This window comes from Sminthopsis crassicaudata, chromosome 2, assembly GCF_048593235.1.
Source record: "Sminthopsis crassicaudata isolate SCR6 chromosome 2, ASM4859323v1, whole genome shotgun sequence".
Lineage (NCBI taxonomy): Eukaryota > Metazoa > Chordata > Mammalia > Dasyuromorphia > Dasyuridae > Sminthopsis > Sminthopsis crassicaudata.
In genome coordinates this window covers 372974055-372996180 of record NC_133618.1, presented here as the reverse complement: position 1 = coordinate 372996180, position 22126 = coordinate 372974055, and the positions used below count along the sequence as shown (strand labels likewise).

Below are 22126 nucleotides of genomic sequence, written 5' to 3'. Positions count from 1 at the left end.
TTTCGTTGTTCTTTTTTAAGAAGTTGATAATATATGTCTATGACATTATTTCTATTTCTTTTTCTATTGATCTTCCCTTGTATGCTTTCTATTATGTTTCTCCTGACTATGGTTCCTGAATTTCTCAGATGCATATATATCTACTTAATATTTAAGGCTACTTTCCAACCACCTTTTATCCAATCATGGGTCTCTCATTCTACTAAGTCTCAATGATATTGCTGGCTTCTATCTTAGATTTTGCCACCTTTGGATTTGGGGATGTGAGCTGCTTATTCTTTAAATATATTGTAAAAAGTGCTGGACTTAGGTGTAGAGAACCTGGATTCAAATCTTGGTTCTGCCACTTTCTACTTTTGTGACTTGTCTAAATCATTTAGTTCCTCATGTATAAAATGCTGAGACCAGACTGATTGCTAACAGATCCTTCCAGCTCAAAATGTATGGTCTCATATTTTGGTGTATCTATCTTGACAAATATATCTAGGAAATTTTCTCATTCTTCCTTCATTTTCAGTTTTAAACTCTCTTCATGAGATTCACAAGACTAAAGGGCAAATATATTTTTCAGGTTTTTTTTTTTGGGTTTTTTTTTTTAAGTGTTGATGCCTTGCCATTGTCATTTCTTTATTTTTTTTCAAGTCACCAAAATCCATCGAGAAGACAGGAGAAGAATCCCTCTTACATCTCCTCCCCTCAGTTGAAAAAGAAAGAAAAAAAAAAGTGCTTTGTAATAAATCTGTGCAGTCAAGCAAAATGATATTGCACATTGGATATACCCCAAAAAAGTCTCAATCTTCACTCTGGATCCATTACTTGTTAGGAGGTGGTAGGTTACTACATTAATCAAAGTTCTTATGTCTTTCAAAACCGTTTTTTAACAGTACTGTTTGTTATTATGTAAAAACATTCCTTCTTAATCGTTTTTGTTAGGTGCATTCTATCCCTGATCAGGAGTCTGCATTTCCTATATTTTAAGCAAAAGGTCAAGAAATACATATCTTTTTAACTTGCTTAAATCTGCCTTTCTCAGCAGAAGCCCTTGGCAGCAGTTATCCTCAAAGATACAAATTTTAGCAAAATGTTTTTTAGATGCTTTCTAGCCCTTTGTGCCTATATAAATCAATAGAAGCCAGTTATCTAGTTTGATAAGCCTTAGGAGTTACTCAGTCACATCCTATATTCATACTCCCAGAAGGTAGTAGATCCCTCTGTTGATAGTAAGTCTACACAAAACTCTCAAATTTCCCTTCTGGAGTTACCAACCGCTATGCCTTGTTTTTCTTGTCTCCCCTTACCTTTCCTTGCTGATTTTTCATTGATCATAGAATTATTACTTTAAATCTGGAAAGAACCTGAAATGTTTTTCCCAGCCTAACTCCTCCTTCATTTTATATATCAAAAACTAAGTCCTGGAAAGGCTGAATGATTTGTCCATAGTCACACATGCAGCTCCTATCAAAACCAGAATTTGAACTCAGGTTCTTTGATGCAGCGGATATAGAGCACTGGGGCTTGACATAAGAAAGACAGCTTAATGAATTAAAATCTAGCCTCAGACATTTACTGGCTATGTGACCCTGGGCTAATTGCTTAACCCTTTTTGCCTTAGTTTCCTCATCTCTATAAAATGAGTTCGACCAAACAAGAGCCGAAGTAGAGCAGGAGTGAAAAGTGGTTGCCCATTATCATCACTAGTGTTCAATGTTATACTAGATATATTAGTTTTAACAATAAGAGGAGAAAAAGAATTTGAAGGAATTAGAGTAGGTAATGAGGAAACAAAATTATCACTCTTTGCAGATGATGTGATGGTATACTTGTAGAATCCTAGAGAATTGATTAAAAAACTACTAGAAACAATTAACAATGTTAGCAAAGTTGCAGGATATAAAATAAACCCACATAAATCATCAACATTTCTATATGTTATCAACAAAGTCCAGCAGCAAGACATAGAAAGAGAAATCCCATTTGAAATAATTATAGATAATATTAAATGTTTGGAAGTTTTTCCTGCCAAGACAAAGTCAGGAACTATTGGAACAAAATTGCAAAACACTTTTCACACAAATAAAGTTAGATCTAAACAATTGGAAGGATATCAAGTATCCATGAGTAGGCTAAGCTAACTAAATAAAAATGACAATTTTACCTAAACTCTACTTATTCAGTGTCATACTAATGAAACTGCCAAGAAATTACTTTATAGAGCTAAAAATAAAAAAATAAATAACAAATTTCATCTGAAAGAACCTTTTGGTCAAGAATTTCAAGGGAATTAATGAAAAGAAATGCAAAGGAACTTGATACGGCTGTACCAGACCTAAACCTATATTGTAAGGAAATGGTCATCAAAAACCATTTGGTGTACTGGCTGATAGAGTAGTAGATCAGTGAAATTAGTTAGGTTCTTGCGTTTGATAAACCTAAAGACTCCAGTTTCTGGGATAAGAATTCACTATTTGGCAAAAATTGCTGGGAAAACTGGAAAATAGTATGTCAGAAACTAGGCATTGATCAACATCTAACACCCTATACCAGGATAAGGTCAAAATGGGTTCATGATTTAAATTGACATAAAGGGGATACTATAAGCAGATTAGGAGAGCAAGGGATAGCCTACATCTTAGATCTGTGGAGAAGAGAGGAATTTATGGCCAAAGAATAACTAGTGAACAAAATGAAATGCAAAATGGGTAATTTTGATTATATTAAATTAAAAAGGTTTTGTATAAACAAAACAAATGCAGCCAAGATTAGAAAGGAAGCAGAAAGCTGGGGGGAAATTTTTATATGCAGTGTTTCTCATAAAAAGCTTTATTTCTAAAATTATATAGAAAGAATTGATTCAAATTTATAAAAATGTAAGCCATTCCCCAAGTGATAAATGATCAAAGGATATGAAAAGTTTTCAAAAGAAGAAATCAAAGCTGTTTCTAGTCATAAGAAAAAAATGCTCTAACCCACTATAGATTAGAGAAATGCAAATTAAGACAATTCTTAGGTACTAATTCACACCTCTCAGAATGGCTAAAATGACAGGAAAGCAATGATAAATGTTGGAGGGGATGTGGGGGAACTGGGATACTAATCACTGTTGGTAGAGTTGTAACTGATTCAACCATTCTGGAGAGCAATTTGAAACAATGCCCAAAGGGCTATCACTGTACCTATTCTTTGATCTAACAGTGTCTCTATTGGGCCTGCATCCCAAAGAGATCTCAAAGGAGGGAAAAGGGACCCACATGTGCAAAAATGTTTGTAATGGCCTTTTTTGTAGTGTCAAGGAACTGGAAATTGAAAAGATGCCCATCAGTTGGGGAATGGATGAATAAACTGTCGTATGTGAATGTTTGGCATATTATTGTTCTATAAGAAATGATCAGCAGGATGATTTCAGAGAGGCCTAGAGAGAGTTACATGAACTGATGCTAAATGAAGTGAGTATAGAACCAAGAGAACATTGTAAGGGCCGCTAGGTGGCATGGTGGATAGAGCACCAGCCCTGAAGTCAGGAGGACCTGAGTCCAAATGTGGTCTCAGACACTTAACACTTCCTAGCTGTGTGACCGTGGGCAAGTCACTTACCCCCAATTGCCTCAGCAAAAAGAGAGAGAAAACACATTGTACACAGCAATAAGATTATGTGATGATCAATTCTGATGGATGTGGCTCTTTTCAACAATAAAATGATTCAAGACAATTCCAATAGATTTGTGATGGAAAGAACCACCTACATCCAGAAGAAAAACAATGGAGACTGAATGTGTATCAAAGCATAGCATTTTCATCTTTTGTTCTTATTGTTGTTTGTTTGCTTGATTTTTTTTCTTTCTTTCTTGTGCTTTTTTTCCCCTTTTGATCTGATTTTTCTCATGCAGCATGAAGAATATAGAAATATGTTTAGAAGAATTGCAGCTGTTTGATCTATATTGGATTATTTGCTGTCAAGGAGAAGAGAGGGAGAGAGGGAGAAAAATTTGGAGCATAAGGTTTTGCAAAGGTGAATGAATGAATGTTAAAAACTATCTTTGCAGCTATTTTAAAAAATAAAAAGCTATTAAAAATGAATTGAAGAAGGAAATGGCAAACTACTCCATATCTTTGCCAAGAAAATCCAAATGGGATCACGAAGAGTGAGATATGACTAAAATAACTGAACAGTAGCGACAAAAATTTAGAGGAGAAAGTAATGTTTTCTAGTTTAGACATCTTGAGTTTTTTGATAGCTATGGAATATCTAGAGCTGTTGTTAAACAGGTATTTTGTTAAGTGGTAGGAAAAAGCTATGTATTATTTTTTAAGTTGGGGGATTTGGGGAGAATTTTACATCTCATCTCATTTTAGTCTAAATGTACGCTTGTGGGGGCAACTAGGTGGCGCAGTGGATAGAGCACCAGCCTTGAATTCAGGAGGACCCGAGTTCAAATCTGGTCCCAGACACTTAACACTTTCTAGCTGTGTGACCCTTGGCAAGTCCCTTAACCCCAGCCTCAGGGAAAAATAAATAAATAAATAAATGTACCCTTGTAAGGCTGGTTAAATGTTTACAGTGTGCTGTGTATTGTGATAAGTACTGAGGATACAAAGAAAGGCAAAAATTAGTCTCTGTTTTCAAGAAGCATACATTTTATTTCTATTTTTAATAGTATTTTATTTTTCCAAATACATTCAGAGATAATTTTCAACATTCATCTTTGCAAAACTTTCTGTTCCAAATTCTTCTCTCTCCCACACTCCTTCCCATGGTAGCAAACAATCCAATATAGGTTAAATTTGTGAATTCTTCTAAACATATTTTCTTACTCTTCATGCTACACAAGAAAAATATGGAAAGGGGAAAAAACACAAGAAAAAAACAAGCAAATAAAGAAGTGAAAATATTACGTTGTGATCCACACTCAGTCCTTATGGTCATCTCTCAGGATGTGGATGGCTCTCTCCATCCCAAATTTATTGAAATTGGCCTGAATCACCTTATTGTTGAAAAGAGTCATGAAGGAACATACATTTTAGTCAAAGTACCATGTTTATAATTATCCTCATTTTACAGAGGAAGAAAAAGCAAGGAAAGGACAATTAATCATCAAGCCTTTATTAATTATCTACTATGCACCAAACACTGTGCTTGGCATTAGATGCACAACTACAAAAATGAAGCAATCCTTGTTCTGAAAGAGCTTACAGTAAGGGCAGACAACATGTACAATAAAGTATGTATGCAAATAAATATAAGATTGTTTAGGATAGAGAGTTGGAGAATTTGAAAAGGCTTCATGTAGAAAAAAATAGTGCTTAAGCTGAGATTTAGAGGAAGTAAGGGATTGTGTGGCTTAGAGATGAGGTAGGAGGTATTCTAGGCATAGAAATAGCCAGTGCAAAAGTATAGAGATCAGATATAGAGCACCATGTTTAAGGGGTCAACAAGACCACCACCTAGGCTAAACCAGAAAAATCATAGGAAATAGATAAAACATAATGAGTCTAAAAAAATAAGTTGAGATCAAGTTATTAATGGCATTAAAAATCAGGCAGAGGACTTTAGATTTTATCTAAGAAACAGTTTGGAGCCACTGTGTTTGAGTCAGACCTGAACTTTAAGGAGAATCACTATGTGGGAAAGATGTGTTAAAATAGGAAAAGACATAGGGCCAGGAAAATAGAAGCCTTAATTGTCGTTCAGATGAGAGTTAATGAGAGTCTGAATTAATAGAGTGGTCATGTGATTTCCAAGAAAGAAATGGATATGAAGGATGTTAGGGAGATAGAAAAAAGGGAAATTTTGGCAACTGATTGGTTATATGGAGTGAGGGGAGAGTTACGTGTTTCAGGGCAATTCTAAGATCGTAAACTTGATAGAATGGAAGAAATGTATTGGGGGGGGATGGGTTTTATTTTGAACATACTGAGTTTAGATATCTTTGGGATATAATTTTAAAATACCCAGTAAGTAATTCAGTCTCAAGAAAGAGAAGCATAGGTAGGTGATGGATGGATGGATGGATGGATGGATGGATGGATGGATGGATGGATGGATGGATGGGAGGGGAGAGAAGAGAAGGGGGGAAGGAAGAAAAAAATGAATTACAAATCATTTATATGGGTGTACTAATGAGGTCACAAAGACAGAATGTGAACATAGAGAAAGACTCCAACGAGAGCCCTTAGGAATACATCCTTAGTTATAGGGTGTGGCATAACAAAAGAACCAGCAAAAGAGACTGAGAGTGAGTGACCTGGCAAGTAGGAAGAGAAGTAGGAGAAAGCAATGTCAAGAAATCCCAACAAAGAGAGTACCCAAGAGAAGAGGATGCTCCACAGTATCATTCTGCAGAGAAGTTAAGAAAGACAAAGATTTGAGAGAAAACTTATCAGAACTAGCAATTAAATTATTTGAGTGGGGGCTGGGAGTGATGTAAGCAATGTAAAACATATATACATATATATATATATATATATAATGTGTATATGTATATGTATAAACACGTGTATATCATTTTATTTTAAATTATTGGTAACTTGAAGAGAACAGTCTCAATTAACAATGAGATCAGAAGTCAGATTGCAAAGAATTAAAGAGAAACAAGAGACAACAAATTTAAATAGCTTTTCTAGGAGTTTCTAGGAGAAAGCGAGAAAGGGAATGATAGCTTGAGGGAGATAGTAGGGACTAGTAAAGATTTTTTAAGACTGACTTATAGGCATCTAGGAAAGAACCAGTAGATGAGAGAGATTGAAGGTGGAAGCAGGGTTAGGATGAAATGAGAAGAGATAGAATCAAGGGCAGATGTATGGACCTTTTAAGAAAGGTTACCTGATTTATCAGAGACTGGAGTAAAAGAGTTGGAGAATGAAGTAAGATCAAGAAATGTGTAGATGAAGCAAAGGAAAGAGTACTTATGTACTCCATGTATTCCAATTTTTGCCTTTTTCCTAGAAATCTAAACATGGTTTTAAAGCATCCATAGTTAGTCCCTTCCATCTTTTTTTATAGTATAATGTTAATATATTACATTCACATGACATTATCTGGGCAACCATTTTGTACATATGATTCCTTTTGCTCTTTTTAAAACAGCTAGATGACATAGTATTGGACTTAAAAGAGTCAGGAAGATAAATTCAAAACTGGCCTCAAAAACTCGCTAATTGCTTGACTTTGGATATTCTCTACTGCCTCAATTTTACCTGTATGTAAAATGGGAATAATAATATTATCTACCTCCTTGGCTTTTTGAGAGGATCAGATAAGTTAATACATGTAAAATGCTTTGCAAACCTTAATTTGATATCTAATATCTAAATTCTATTTATCCTCATCATCGCCCTGTTTCTCATCATTATTTAGGCCTAAATAATTGGGTCAAAGAATATACCAAATTTCAAATTGCTTTAAATTGTTGAAATAGTTCACAATGTAATCAAAAGTTTATTAATGGGTGTTTTTCCCATAGCCCCTTCTTAACATTTGTCATTTTCCTTTTATGGCAATTTTGCCAACCTAATGTGAAGTAGAACTAAAGAATTACTTTTAATTTTCATTTATCTAATTATATTATATTTCCTATAAATATTTGTGTGATAATTAAATATTTATTATATAATTTTATATAAACAGAAATATTATAGTTAAGATTATATTTTAATAGATTTTAGTACTTTAATATCTTAGAAATGAGACCTTTATAGAAGAAACTTGTTAGAAAGATTTTTTTCTCAGTTAACATTCTAATTTAGGTGCATTAGTTTTGTTTGTATAAAATCTTTATAATTTTATATCTAAATTCTCTCCAAAACTTTGTGATCTGTTTCCCTGTTCATAAATCTGAAATTTGAATTTCTTTCTTGCTGCTGTATGTCACTTTATGATGTTGCTTTATGTGCTTTATGATATGATTTATATTTAAAGTCATATATACATTTGGAGCTATCTTATGTGAAGTGTGATCTAAATCAGGGATACTTAACTTCTTTTCTGACTCCCATTACCCACATACACACACCCCCTCATTCCAGACAGCCATGGACCACTTTGGCAGTCTGGTGGAACCTTTGTTACCTATTCTCACAATATTTTTAGATACATAAAATACATAGGATTACAAATGAAATAAATGATATTGAAATAGTTAGCCAAAAATAAATTTTTAAAGAAAAGTTTAAAAACCAGAGGTTAAAATTTTTTCTAAAGAGCTTATTGAGAGTCTAAAACTAATTTGTGTCTGATTCCTTAACAGTTTTCCCAGTGTTTTTGTCATATAATGAGCCTGTAGTCCTAGGATCTGGGGTCTTTGGATTTGTTAAACAATAGGCACTAGGTTCATTTGCTACCATATACTATATCTCATCTGTTCTACTCTCTTTTTCTTAACTGTCTACCCTCTCTTTTTTAACTAGCACTAAGGAATTAGATGATTAGCATATAGTCTGAGAACTGATTAGCACATAGTCTGAGAACTGGTACTTTAATATACCCTTTCTTCATAACTTTTTTTCATAATTTTCCTTGAGATTCTTGACCTTTTGTTCCTCTAGATCAGGAGTGCCTAACATGAAGTTCATTAACTTTAATATTTTCATACTAGTATTTCAGTATAACTGATTTCCTTTATAATCCTCAAAGTTTTATTTTTTACTTTCAAAATCATTTTGAGAAGAGATCTGTAGATTTCACCAGATTGCAAAAACAGTCTGTGATGCACAAATGGTAAAGAGCCCTGATCCAAATTAATTTCATTATTTTTTTCTACTTCCATTAAGTATAATCCTTTGATATATGGTTGGTATGGCCCTGAATATCTATACCAATTTGTTAATACTGCAATTTTTTATTAAAGAGTGTTTTGCCTTTGTATTCATGTAATTCTTGTGTATTAAGAACTATATAAATACAGTGTAGCTATGTGTTAGTATAGGTATACCTTGGTAGGTAGATTCTTAAGTATTTTATACAATTATGTGGGGGAGGAAGGTTTTCAGTGAAAATCCATTTTCTATTTCTTCATGTTGGGGTTTATTAGTTATATTCAAAAAAAGTGATGATTTATAGATTTATCTTACCTCTTTTTACTTTGAAATTATTTTTTTCACTTAATTTTTTAGTTGACTTTTTAAAGTTCTCTAAATAAATCATCATTCAGTTCTTCCAAGGTGGTATGATCTAAGGAGAGGTATATTTACTGTGCACTGGTTTGTGAATTACTACAATCTTTTCCACTCTGGAATTGTGACCAGAATATCTCCTCCTCTATTGATTACACACCTGTATATAGCTAATGCCAAGGGCAATGCAACAGTGATGCCCCTGAGGACCAGCAAAGGGACCCCTGTAATCTCCTCCTGACTAGTTGGCTAATCTCTTTACTGTCTGTGGGCTAAGAGGTTCATCTTGGTTGTTTTTGTTTTTGTTTTGTTTTGTGAGTTCTGCCAATCTAGAATTTGTTTTGAGGTATTATTTAAAGGGTTTGGAGGAAAATTCAGGTGAGTTCTTGCCTTTTTTCTACCTTCTTGAAGCCAAGCTGGGTTTTTTTGTTTTTTGTTTTATACAGCTTCTAGTCTTTGTACAATTTGGTTGGATTTTTTTGTTTGTTTTTAATTTTCCATCTCCTTTGATTTTCAGAATTCCTACTTTGGAGCTTAATTGCCTCAGATTATATTATAAAGCAATAATCATCAAAACTGTTTGATATGAGTTAAAAACAGAAAAATAGATTAATAAAACAGATTAAGCATTCTTCCAGTGCCAAGATGGTGGAATGAGGAAGAAACTCTTTGAAGTCCTTCCAAATTCCCCTCCAAACAACTGGAAAACCACCTCAGAATTGGGTCTAGGAGCAAGGAAGTGACTTACCAGCCCTGCAGGAAAAATCTGTCTCACTTGGGTAGGAGAGGACCAAGATCCAAGAGCAGCTGCAGCAGCCAATATTACAGCATGGGGTCAATTGTAGGTCTCTGGGCCTGAGGCAGTCCACAGCAAGGCCTCACCTCCTGCACTAGTAGATTCTTAGGCAAGTTGAGCAGCCCATAATGTAGCACAGCACCCATTTCAGCATAAGCCACATTGCTCACCAGGAGTGAACCCCACCCCTGGAGTACAGGCTACAGTTAACCAATATATATTGCAGTTAACCAATGTAACCAAAGCAGGTACCAATAGAAGGCCAAGAGGGAGGTTGCATTCCCCCAGTACAAGCCAGAAGGGAAACCTTCAGAAAAAATAATAGGTAAGCCCTGAAGTTCAGTAAGTCAGCAGTAAGACCCAAGAGCTCCAGCACAAAAAGCTTGGGAAGAGTGGAAGACTAGATCCTAACTCTCACATAAAAACACCAAGTCACCAAAACATGGAGAGGGGGAAACAGAAAAAATGAGCCAAAAAAAAAGAGCTTGACTATAGAAAGTTGCTAAGTAATAGGGAGGATGAAGGCATAAACTTTAAAAGAGGATAATAGTGTCAAAATGTATACATGTGAAGCCTCAAAGAAAAATATAATTTAACCTCCCAAAAAGAATTCCTGGAAAAGGTTTAAAAGGATTTTAAAATGCAAATTAGAGAAGTAGAAGAAAATTTGGTGAAAGAAATGAGAGTAATGCAAGAGAATCATGAAAAAAGAATTAATAGCATGGGAAAAGATATACAAAGATTTACCAAGGAAAATAAGTCCCTAAAAAATAGAATTGGCCAAATGGAAATGGAAGTATAAAAGCTCATTGAAGAAAATGACACCTTAAAAATAGAATTGAACAAATGAAAATTAATGAATGTATGAGACATCAAGGATTAAAAAAAAAATCCAAAAAGTAAAAAACAAAATAGAAGAAAATATGAAATTTTCATTAGAAAAATTGACCTACAAAATAGATCCAGGAGAGATAATTTAAGAATTATTGAACCACCTGAAAGCTACGATTCTCCTGAAAGAGATCCCAAAATGAAAACTTACAGGAATATCATAGCCAAATTCTGGAAAATATTACAAGCAACCAAAAACAAACAAACAAGAATAATTCAAATATCATGGTGATAGTCAGGATTACACAGAATTTAATAGTTTCCATATTAAAAAACCAGAGGGCTTGGAATATGATATAATTGAAAGGCAAAGGAGTTAAAGAGTACAACCAAAAGTCACCTATCCAGAAAAATTAAATATAATCTTTCAGGGAAAAAATATTTAACGAAATAAGAGGAATTTCAAGCATTTCTCATCAAAAGACCAGAGCTGAATAAAAAAATTTGACTACCAAATAGAATACTCAAGTGAAACGTAAAAAGGAAAACAAAGAGAAAATATATAAGTTTAAAAGAGGTTAAATTATTTATATTTCTATATGGAAAGATATTTGTAAATCTTAAGAACTTGATTACTAAAGAAGCAATTAGCTTATGTTGATAAGAGGGTATATATATATATATGGTGATTATGGGATGATACCCATAGTATCAAAAAACCAAAAGGGGGGCATGAGAAAAAGTCATCCCAGAAGGAGGGGGGGAGGTTGAATGGAAATAAATTATCTTACATAAAAGAGGCATGAAAAAGCCTCTCGAGGGAAAGATGAGGGAATGGGTTGGATAAAACTTAAACCTTATTCTCATCCAAATTGGCTCAGTGAAGGAAAAATATACTCTCACTTGGAGATAGGAATATATTTTACCCTGTAAGGAAATAAAAAGGAACAAAGATAATAGAAGGGGAACTGACAAAAGAAAAGGTAGGTAGTGATCAGAAGAAAACATTTGTTAAGAGGGAAGGGGGCGGCAGGGTAAGAGAGATGGAATAAAAAAGCAAAAGATAGCATGGAAGGAAAATAGTTATAACTATAAATGTAAATAGGATGACCTTATCCATAATATGGAAAAGGATAACAAAATGGGTTAAAAACGAGATTCCTACAATATGTTGTTTACAAGAAATACATGAAATAGAGGGATATACACAATGTAAGAGACTGGAATAGAATTTATTATGCTTCAGCTAAAGCAAAGAAAGCAAGGGTGTAGCAGTCATGATCTCAGACAAAGCAAAAGCAAAACTAGATCTTATCCCCAAAAAAAAAAAAAAAAAAAAGATTGAAGTAGGAAACTATATTTTGCTGAAAGGCATCAGAGACAGTAAAGTTTTATCAATACTAAACATTTATGCACTGAATAGTTCAAGTAATTTTTGAAGGAGAAGTTGAATGAGTTACAAAAGTAAATAGATAATAAAACTGTACTTATTACTGGGGGTTCCCCACCTTTCCCTTTCCATTCTTAGAACTAGCTAAATCTAACCCAAAGTGTTTGTTTAAGGAGGTGAATAAAATTCTGGAAAAGTTAGATGTGATGAATCTCTGGAGAAAATTGAATGGGAAGAAAAAGGAATATACCTTTTTTTTTTTTTCTTAGCAGTGTTTGACACAAAAATTAATCATTTATGAGGATTTAAAAATCCCACAACCAAAGGCAGAAAAGCAGAAATAGTAAATCCTTTTCAGATTACAGTGCAATAAAAATTACTTTGATAAAGGAATATTAGGTTAAAATTTAAATGGAAATTAAATCTTCTAATCCTAAAAAACAAGCAAGTCAAAAAATAAAATCATAGAAACAATCAGTAATTTCATTAAAGAAAATGACAGCAATGAGACAACATACTAAAATTTATGGAATGAAACCAAAGCAATAATTAGGAGAAAACTTTAAATCTTTATATCTTATATCAGTAAAAAAGAGAAAAAGCAGATCAATGAATTGGACATGCAGCTAAAAAAAATTAGTGAAAGAACAAATTTAAAATCTCCAATTAAACCAAATTGGAAATCCTGAAAATCAAAGGAGAGATGAATAAAAGTGAAAGTAAACTAGAAACTGGTTTTATGGGGGAAGAGAGGAAACAATAAAGCAAATAAACTAATTTTTAATTTGAAAAAGAAATTATATTGGTCATCAGTGAATTCCCTAAGAAACAATCCCCAGGACCAGATGGATTCACAAGCAAATTTAACAAAATGTTCTTTAAAAACAGTTATATAGTTTAATATTAACTACTTGGAAAAATAGATGAAGAATCCTAGCAAATTCCTTTGATGATTTAAATAACAATGCTGACACCCAAACCAAAAAGAGCCAAAACAGAGGAAGAAAATTCTAAGCCAATTTCCCTAATGAATATTGATGGGAAAAATCTTAAAATATTAGCAAACAGATTACAGCAATTTATCACCAGCATAATACACTATGACTAGGTAGTATTTATACTAGGAATGCAGGGATTGTTCAGAATTAGGGAAATTCTTAACAAAAACTGACCACAGCAATAACAAAACCAACAGAAATCATGCATTTAGCTCAATAGATTCAGGAAAAAAATCTTTGACAAAATACAGCACCCATCACCCCTAAGGAACATATGAATTAATGGAAATTGCCTTAAAATGATGAGTAAATTTATCTAAAATTATCAGCAAGCATTATCAGGATGGGCATTATCCCATATATTTATATTAAGTAGAAATGTTAGCTGTAGAAATAAAAGAAAATGAAAGGCATTAGAAATGTTAGCTGTAGCAATAAGAAAAGAAAAAGAAATGAAAGGCATTAGAATAGGCAATGAGGAAATGTTAGGATTACCAGGTGAGAACTCAGGTTGTCTGGACAGTGACAAGGTGAGAACTCAGGTTGTCTGGACTGTGACAAGGTGAGAATTCAGGTTGACTTGACAGTTCTCTGGCTCAGACCTTTGGCTCGGGCCTTTAAAGGGAGTTTGCACCTTAGGAATTCTAGGAGGAGCAAGCTCATTGGTTGAAGTAATGTTTCCCAGAAGCCCTTGCATTACCCCACATCCATTCTCTGGGAGGATAAAAGAAGGGCAGCATTGGGTCTGAGAGAATCGACTCTGGGATAAAATCTTGATGCCAGGCAGGCTGAAAGGAGACCAGTCTGATTTGAGAAAGGACAAGAGTTGGAGGAGATTCAGAGCTCCCAAGAAACCTGTGCACAGAGGAAAAGATTTTACAGATCTCCTCCCAGAGAAGGATTATAATTGAGCAGACTACCAGACCCTCATAATTCAAGAACATTACAAATTGGCGCCCAACGTGGGGCAAGGACTTTTCCTTATTCTGACAAGGACTTATTCTGAGCCCTTCAGAGGAGCTAGCCCAGACCTTCGCAATTTGGCGCCTGAACAGGGACAGACACGGTCCTGATTCCAGTGGAAAAGCCTCTGATCCAGATCTCAGTCTCTCTGACCCAGAACTGTGAGTAACGAGGAAACTTTGTTAAAGATTAAGTGAGTGTGCTAATAGATAAATAAGGAATTTAACTTGTTAAGGGCTAAACCAGCAATCTCTTATAGCTGAAATGGGGCAGATGTTAGCTAAAGACAATCCCTTGACCTCAGCCGACTCAGCCCCAGCCCCAGCAGCAGCCTCAGCTCCACCCCCATTCAGGAGTGATACTATAGAGAATATAATTAAGATAATTGAGGAGCAGAGTTTACTTGTAACCTGGGTACAGATTGCTAAACTTTTGGCTGCATTAAGATGCACATCCCCTTGGTTCTTAGAGGAAGAAAAGATAGATGTAGATAAATGGAAGCTAGTGGGATTTGAAATGAAAGACTTAACATGCAAAAAATGGGCCTCATTCAATTTCTGCAGAGGTATTTTATATCTACAACATAGTTCAATTAGCCTTAAACTATCAAGCAAGTTATAGGAGAAGGAAAAGTTTTAAAAATGAACAGAGAAGGAAGTGTGAGGAAAAAAGGAAAGATCAAGATCTTGCCCAAGAGCAAGAGGATTTAAATGAGGAATTAGGGTGTGATGACTCTAATTCTCTTGAAGAAGCTTCAACCTTGCCTAGAAAGCAGATTATTGACAGGCCCACATCAACTCCACCTTCAGAGGTGGAGGAAGAAGGAGGAGGGGAAGAGGCAGAAACACAAACAGAATTGCCTGTGAAGCAGCCTAAGCCTATGACAAGAATAGAAAAAGCATTGGTTAAAGCTAAGAGAGAAGGACAGGATATAAGTGATTTTATACATGCATATCCTGTGATTGAAGAGATTGACTCTGTAGGTCAAAAAAGGAGAAGATATGCACCTTTAGATTTTAATAAAATTAAGGATTTGAAAAAAGGTTGACCCTTTATGGGGCTACATCAGCTTATGTTAAAATGTTACTATAGATGGTTTGTCTTATGAAGTCCTAACCCCAAATGATTGGAAATCCATAGCAAGGACATGCCTGGAACCTGGAGAAAATTTGCTATGGCTTGCGGAGTTTCATGAATTATGTAAAATTCAAGTCAGATGCAATTTGGAAATAGGAGTTAATACACAATTCACTTTTGAGCACTTAGCTGGTGAAGGTCGGTATGGAGAGAATTCAGAACAGATTAATTATACCATAACAATATATGAGCAAATTGCTAAGGCTGCAATAAAAGCTTGGGGTATCCTCCCTGGACAGAAAGATCGGGGAGAGGCTTTCACTAAAATAGAGCAAGGTCCCAATGAACCTTTTGCGGGTTTTGTGGGACGTTTGCAAACTGCTGTCAAAAGAACTATTGGAGAAAATGCAGCTACAGAAATAATGACCAGACATATGGCTAAGGAAAATGCCAATGAGATTTGCAAAAGAATTATATGGGGATTAGACAAAGATGCTCCTTTAGAGGAGATCATAAGACGCTGTGCTACAGTGGGAACAAATGCTTTTTACACCTGGACTATGATGAATGTGGAAAGACAGGGTCCCTCCTGGCAAGGGACTGCTAGAGAAACTCGGCGATGTTTTCAATGTGGAAAAATTGGACATCTAAGAGCTCAGTGTAAATATGGAGATACAGTGAGAAGACAGGGTGAGAGAAGACCAAAAACCCCATGTCCAAAATGCAACAGAGGACTCCATTGGGCATCAGAGTGTAGAATGATTCAGGGAAATGGGATGAGGGGCCCAGGTCCTTGGCCCCAGGCAAAAAAGACTTGGGGCATGATGGCAGCTGATGTTACACCCAGAGAGCCTTTAGAAGGTCAGGACTCTGATTTGATCAACCAGCAGAAAAGTAATCACATGGCAGAAAGGGATTACCTGATAAGTCAGCCAAAAGGCAATCAGATTGCAAAAATGGATTACACCTAGGGAGAATACAGGCCTTTTAAACTAACAGAGCTGTCCAGTGCAAACAACTCCACTGTAATTGTCAGATGATGAGAAAAGATTTAAAAAGCGGTAAATAGAAGGTAATTAGATAGGTTAACTGCCTGGGGGAGAGGGTTTGCTTGTATTTCTTCAGATGGAGAAGGAATCAGATGGGTGCCAACGAGTCGTATTCGCCTTGTTCATCAGAGAGAGACAAAAAAAGAGAAAGATCTCAAAACAAAGGATAAAATCTAAGAAACATCTGACACTGAAAGAGCAAGGCTAATAAGAAGACTGTTAAAGAACTTTAAAACCAGCAGGAATCATTGGACTTCCTAACACAAGATGAGACTAATGGACAATGGACTTATGGACATTTATAAATTTTCAATTTATGATTATTTGATCATGTTATTTGTTATATACTTCTAACATGTATTATTTTACTCTGTTACTATGTGCTTATGTAATTTATGTAATTATGTGTAATACCTCCCATATCGATGGATTTATGTTTCAAGGTCATGACTACCCTATGTTCTAAATCAAAAGAAAGGGGGAGATGTTAGGATTACCAGGTGAGAACTCAGGTTGTCTGGACAGTGACAAGGTGAGAATTCAGGTTGACTTGACAGTTCTCTGGCTCAGACCTTTGGCTCGGGCCTTTAAAGGGAGTTTGCACCTTAGGAATTCTAAGAGGAGCAAGCTCATTGGTTGAAGTAATGTTTCCCAGAAGCCCTTGCATTATCCCACACCCATTCTCTGGGAGGATAAAAGAAGGGCAGCATTGGGTCTGAGAGAATCGACTCTGGGATAAAATCTTGATGCCAGGCAGGCTAAAAGGAGACCAGTCTGATTTGAGAAAGAACAAGAGTTGGAGGAGATTCAGAGCTCCCAAGAAACCTGTGCACAGAGGAAAAGATTTTACAGATCTCCTCCTAGAGAAAGATTATAATTGAGCAGACTACCAGACCCTCATAATTCAAGAACATTACAAGGAAAGAAAACTTATCAGTCATTGCAGATGATATGATGCCATACTTAGAAAATCCTAAAGAATGGACTAAAGCTACTTGAAATAATTAACAACTTTAGCAAAGTTGCAGGATATAAAATAAACCCACATAAATTATCAACATTCCTATATATAATCAACAAAGTCCAAGAGCAAGAGATAGATTCCATTTGAAATAACTGGAATCTGAAATAACTCCCAAATACTTTGGGTACAGTTACAAAATACTTTTCACACAAATAGTCAGATCTAAAGAATTAGGAAAATATTAATTGCTCATGGGTTGTCTGAACCAGTATGATAAAATTGACAATTATACCTAAGTTAATCTATTTATTCAATGCCAAGCCAATCACAAACTATCAAAAAATTATTTTATAGAGCTATAACAAAATTCATCTAGAAGAACAAAACGTGAAGGATATCAAAGGAGTCAATGGGAAAGAAGGTGGCCTAGCCACACGACCTCAAACTGTATTATAAAGCAGTCATCAAAACAATCTGGCTATTAAAAAATTGAGTGGTGAATCAGTGCAATAGATTAGGTACAAATTAAATTATAGTAAATGATTTTTTAAAAGTCCAAGTTTTTGGAATAAAAGTCATTGTTTCCAATTTTCCAATTAGTTTTTGTCAAATACTGAGAGAAACTGGATGTAGACCAACTTCTTACACTGTATACCAAGATAAAGTCAAAATGAGTAAATGATTTACACTTAAAAGGTGATACTATAAGTTTAAAAGAACATGAAATGGTTTTGTCAGATTTATGAATAAGGGAAATGTTTAGGACCAAAGGAGAGGTATAGAGAGCATAACAAAATATAAGATAATTTTGATTATTTTAAAGTAATAATTTTTTTTTGCACAAACGATCAATGTAACCAAAATTAAAAGGAAAGACGGAAAACTGGAGGGAAGGAATTTGCAACAGGTATTTCTCATAAAAGCCTCATTTCTCAAACAAATGCAGAACTAAGTCAAATTTATAAGATTAGAAACCATTTCACTATTGATAAATGATTGAAGGTTATGAATAGGCAGTTTTCAAAGAAATCAGTTATCTATAGTTATATGAAAAAGTGCTCCAAATCACTATTGATCAGAGAAGCACGTTTAAAACAACTGTGAGATTGTGGCTAACATGACCAAAAAAAGAAAATGTTGGGTAGGGATGTTTTGGAAGGGTTATGGGGAAACTGAGACACTAATGCACTATTGGTGGAGTTGTGAACTAATTCAACACATTCTAGAGAGTAATTTGGATCTGTGTTCCAAAGACTAAAAAAAATGTTCATACCTTTTGATATAGGTCTATATCCCAAAGACATCCAACAAAAGGGGAAAAGGATCTATTTGTACAAAAATATTTATAGCAGCTCTTTTTGTGATGGCTAAGAATTGGAAATCAGAGGAATGGCTTAACAAGATGCAGTATGTGATTGTAATGGAATAATAATGAGCTGTTAAGAAATGACAAGCAGAATGATTTCAGAAAAACCTGGAATGACGTACATGAACTGGTGATACATAATGAAGTGAACGGTACCAGGATTACGTTATATACAATAACAACAATATTGTTCAATTATGTATTGTTAATGACTTAGTTTTTCTCAGCAATACAGTGATCCAAGACAATCCCAAAAGACTAATGAGGAAGCATACTCTCCATCTCAGGAGAAAGATTTACATAAACTGATGCATAGGGAAGTGCACAGAACAAAAATAATATTTACACAGTAATAGAAATATGGTATGATTGATCAACTGCACAATTCAGGTATTCTCAGCAATGATCAAAAATCCCAAAGGACAAATGCTAAACTATATTATCTGACTCTAGAGAAGAACTGATATTGATTGAATACAGAATGAAGCATGCTATTTTTCACTTTTTTTTTTCCCCTTTTACCCATCTCGTACAAATTGGCTAATATGGAAATGTTTCACATAATTGCACAATGTGTACTATATCTACTTGCTTACTATCATCTGGGGAGAGGTATGAAACTAAAAAATTTAAATAGAAATTTCTTTTTAATTAAAGCTTTTTATTTTCAAAATATATACATGGATAATTTTAACATTCACCCTTACAGAACCTTGTGCCGTAATTTTTCCCCTCCCTTCCCATTACCCCCTCCCTTAGATGGCAAAAATAAAAATATTTTTAAAAATTTTCTAAAGAATAGATTAAATAAAGAAGAATCAGAAACTACCTATCTTAATTTCTCTTAACAGGTTTGAAAACTTTTTTTTTTTTTTTTTGAAAACTTCTGGGCAAACTGGACATCAGTTTGGCAGAAAGTAAGTTTAGATTCTTTTGGCCCTCTAGTAAAATCTAGAATTTCTGAAAACAGTGTTTTTAAATGTGCATAATAAAATACACAGTATTGTTTAGAGGAAACCAATTATATTAAAATAGCTATTAAAATGCTTTGTAAAAAATAAATACAAACCTTAGATTAAGAAATCCTGGTTTAGACTAGGCTATCATACCATAAAGCACAGTATGTTCAAAATAGATATATACCCCTTAATTTCAGACATCTAATTAAAAGAAAATGTGATTGAGTACATTTTTTAAACAAAAGTAGTGGAAAATTTCTTAACCAAATAAAGGGTAAGATTGATCACAAAATATATATCATTTTACAGGATGATTTGAAAGGAAATTGAAATACTTAAATGAAAAATGAACTAGGATTTTAAAAGCTGATAATTGTTGGGAAAATATTTTCATCAAATATTTCAATTAAGTCTGTTGTTCAAACATTTGGGAAATCGGCACAGATAAAACTAATAACTGGTCCCCAGCATATAAGTGGTCAAGGAATAGGAATAGTTCCACAAGAATTATCAGATCACTGAGAGAAGTACAAATCAAAACAAACTTGATATTTTTCTTCATGCCCAGCAGATTGACAGAGAATAGGCATAGTTGATGTTAGAAGAGTTGTGAAATCACAGGCATAATTTTGGTGGAGCTAAGAACTGTTCTTAGAACTTTGTAAAGCAATTTGGAATTATGCTTTTTTAAAAGTAAAAAAAAAAAAATTGTCTATCCCCTTTGACCTAGGAATTCTATTGTTAGGATTAAATATTAAGGCCACAAGTGGAAAGAAAACTACATATAAATGACCAAAGATAGGCATAGTTGATGTTGGAAGAGTTGTGAAATGACAGGCATAATTTTGATGGAGCTATGAACTGTTCTTAGAACTTTGTAAAGCATTTTGGAATTATGCTTTTTAAAAAGTAAACAAAATTGTCTATCCCCTTTGACCTGGGGATTCTATTATTAGGATTAACTATTAAGGTCACAGGTGGAAAGAAAATTCCATATAAACCAAAATATTCATAGCAGCTTCAAGAAAGACTTGACTGTAGGTAGATGCCCATAATTTGGGGAATAACTAAACAAGCTGTGTTACATGAATGTATTATATTGCTATAATGTAAGAAATCATAAATATGCTATTTGGGAAGATATATGAATGAATTGGATGCAAAGAAAATAAAACCAGAAAAATAATATATCTTAACAACAGCAAATTAAACAGAAAAAAAAGCAAATTTGAAGACTGCATAATTGTAATGATCAAGCTTTGACTGAGGGAAGAGAGGAATAAGTTTTACCTTCTCCATTTCTATTCCTACAGAGGTAAAAAACAAGCGAGTTAGAACATAAGTATAATATTGAAGTTGGTTAGTGTATAGTTGTTAATTAGTTTTGCTAAGTTGCTTTCTCCCCCCCCCTTTTTTTTATTATATAGAATGCTCTCTTGATAGGGAATATAGAAGGATATGTTCAGAATTGAAGATGGTAAGAAAATAAAAGTTATCAATTATTTCTTTTAAGTAAATGGATAACAGCAAAATTGAGCAAAATAGACCAAAATATAGTTTGTATAAAATGGTGTGAATAATCTGCCTCTTCTACTTTTCAGTGATGGCTGAAACTCAAGACATTTAAGTTATCAAAAATAAAGTTTTTCATCTTTGTTGTTTGTCTTTGGCAATTTTTTAAATAGCTTTTTATTTTTCCAAAGACGTGCAAAGATAATTTTCAACATTCACTTTTGTACAGCCTAGTGTTCCAATTTTTTTTCTTCCCTCCTCACCTCCTCCTCCCCTGGACAACAAACAATCCAATATAGGTTAAGCATGTGCAATTCTTCTAAACATATTTCCATATTTGTCATGCTGCACAAGAAAAATTAGATCAAAAGGGGAAAAAAAAAACACAAGAAAAAAACAGCAAACAAACAATAAAAATGAAAACACTTTCCTTTGATCCACATTCAGTCTCCATAGTTCTCTGAATGGGATGTTTCTTTCTATCACAAGTGAATTGGAATTGCCTTGAATCACCTCATTGTTGAAAAGAGGTCTTTGGCAACTTTTTAAAAAGTAAGAACTAATCTTAATCATCTTTTATGTTCTTCCTGGGTCTAGCTCAGTATTTTATACATAATAGTAGCTTCATGTATGATTATTGATTACATGGGAAAATACTAATTGGTTATAAATTTTTGAAGTTGGATCTTTAACAAAAACATAATTACAATGATCCTGTCTTTCAAAAAATGTTTTATTGATTCTCTTTCTTTTTTAAAAAAATTAATATCACTTCCCATTCATCCTCTAATGCTCAGAGTCCACATGTTGCTCATGATTGAAAATGTGTACTTCTAACCTTCCTCCTGTCTGATGAGAAGCAAGAGATTTGCTTCATTATCAGTCTTTTCAAGTCATTTCATATTGGCTTTAAAGAAACAAAAGTAGTTTATTAGTAACATGTTAGTGTTTCTCAGTTGTTACATGGCATATTTTGTTCAGTCTAAGGAAAGATCTCTAAAATGATTTCAGACCTAAGATACAGGCTCACCTACAAAAAATGAGGGGTAGAACAATTCCAATCCAAAATTCTCTAACCTTTTGTGTATGTTGAGGTAATCTTAGTTTCTCAAATTT

The 22126-nt window shown here is 34.1% G+C and overlaps 1 protein-coding gene across 8 annotated transcripts in view; it reads left to right on the top strand.

Annotated features, from left to right (window-relative positions):
- PPP2R5C (protein phosphatase 2 regulatory subunit B'gamma) overlaps positions 1-22126 on the top strand; it is a 228043-nt gene that overhangs the window by 35528 nt on the left and 170389 nt on the right. Inside the window, exon 1 of one of the 8 annotated variants that reach the window (XM_074291254.1) lies at positions 6188-6341. The exons of the other annotated variants lie outside the window; for them this stretch is intronic. Coding sequence (XP_074147355.1) covers positions 6272-6341 — 70 coding nt within the window. The 5' untranslated portion in view covers positions 6188-6271. Of the gene's footprint in view, positions 1-6187; positions 6342-22126 lie in introns of those variants that run through there. 8 annotated transcript variants of the gene reach the window in all.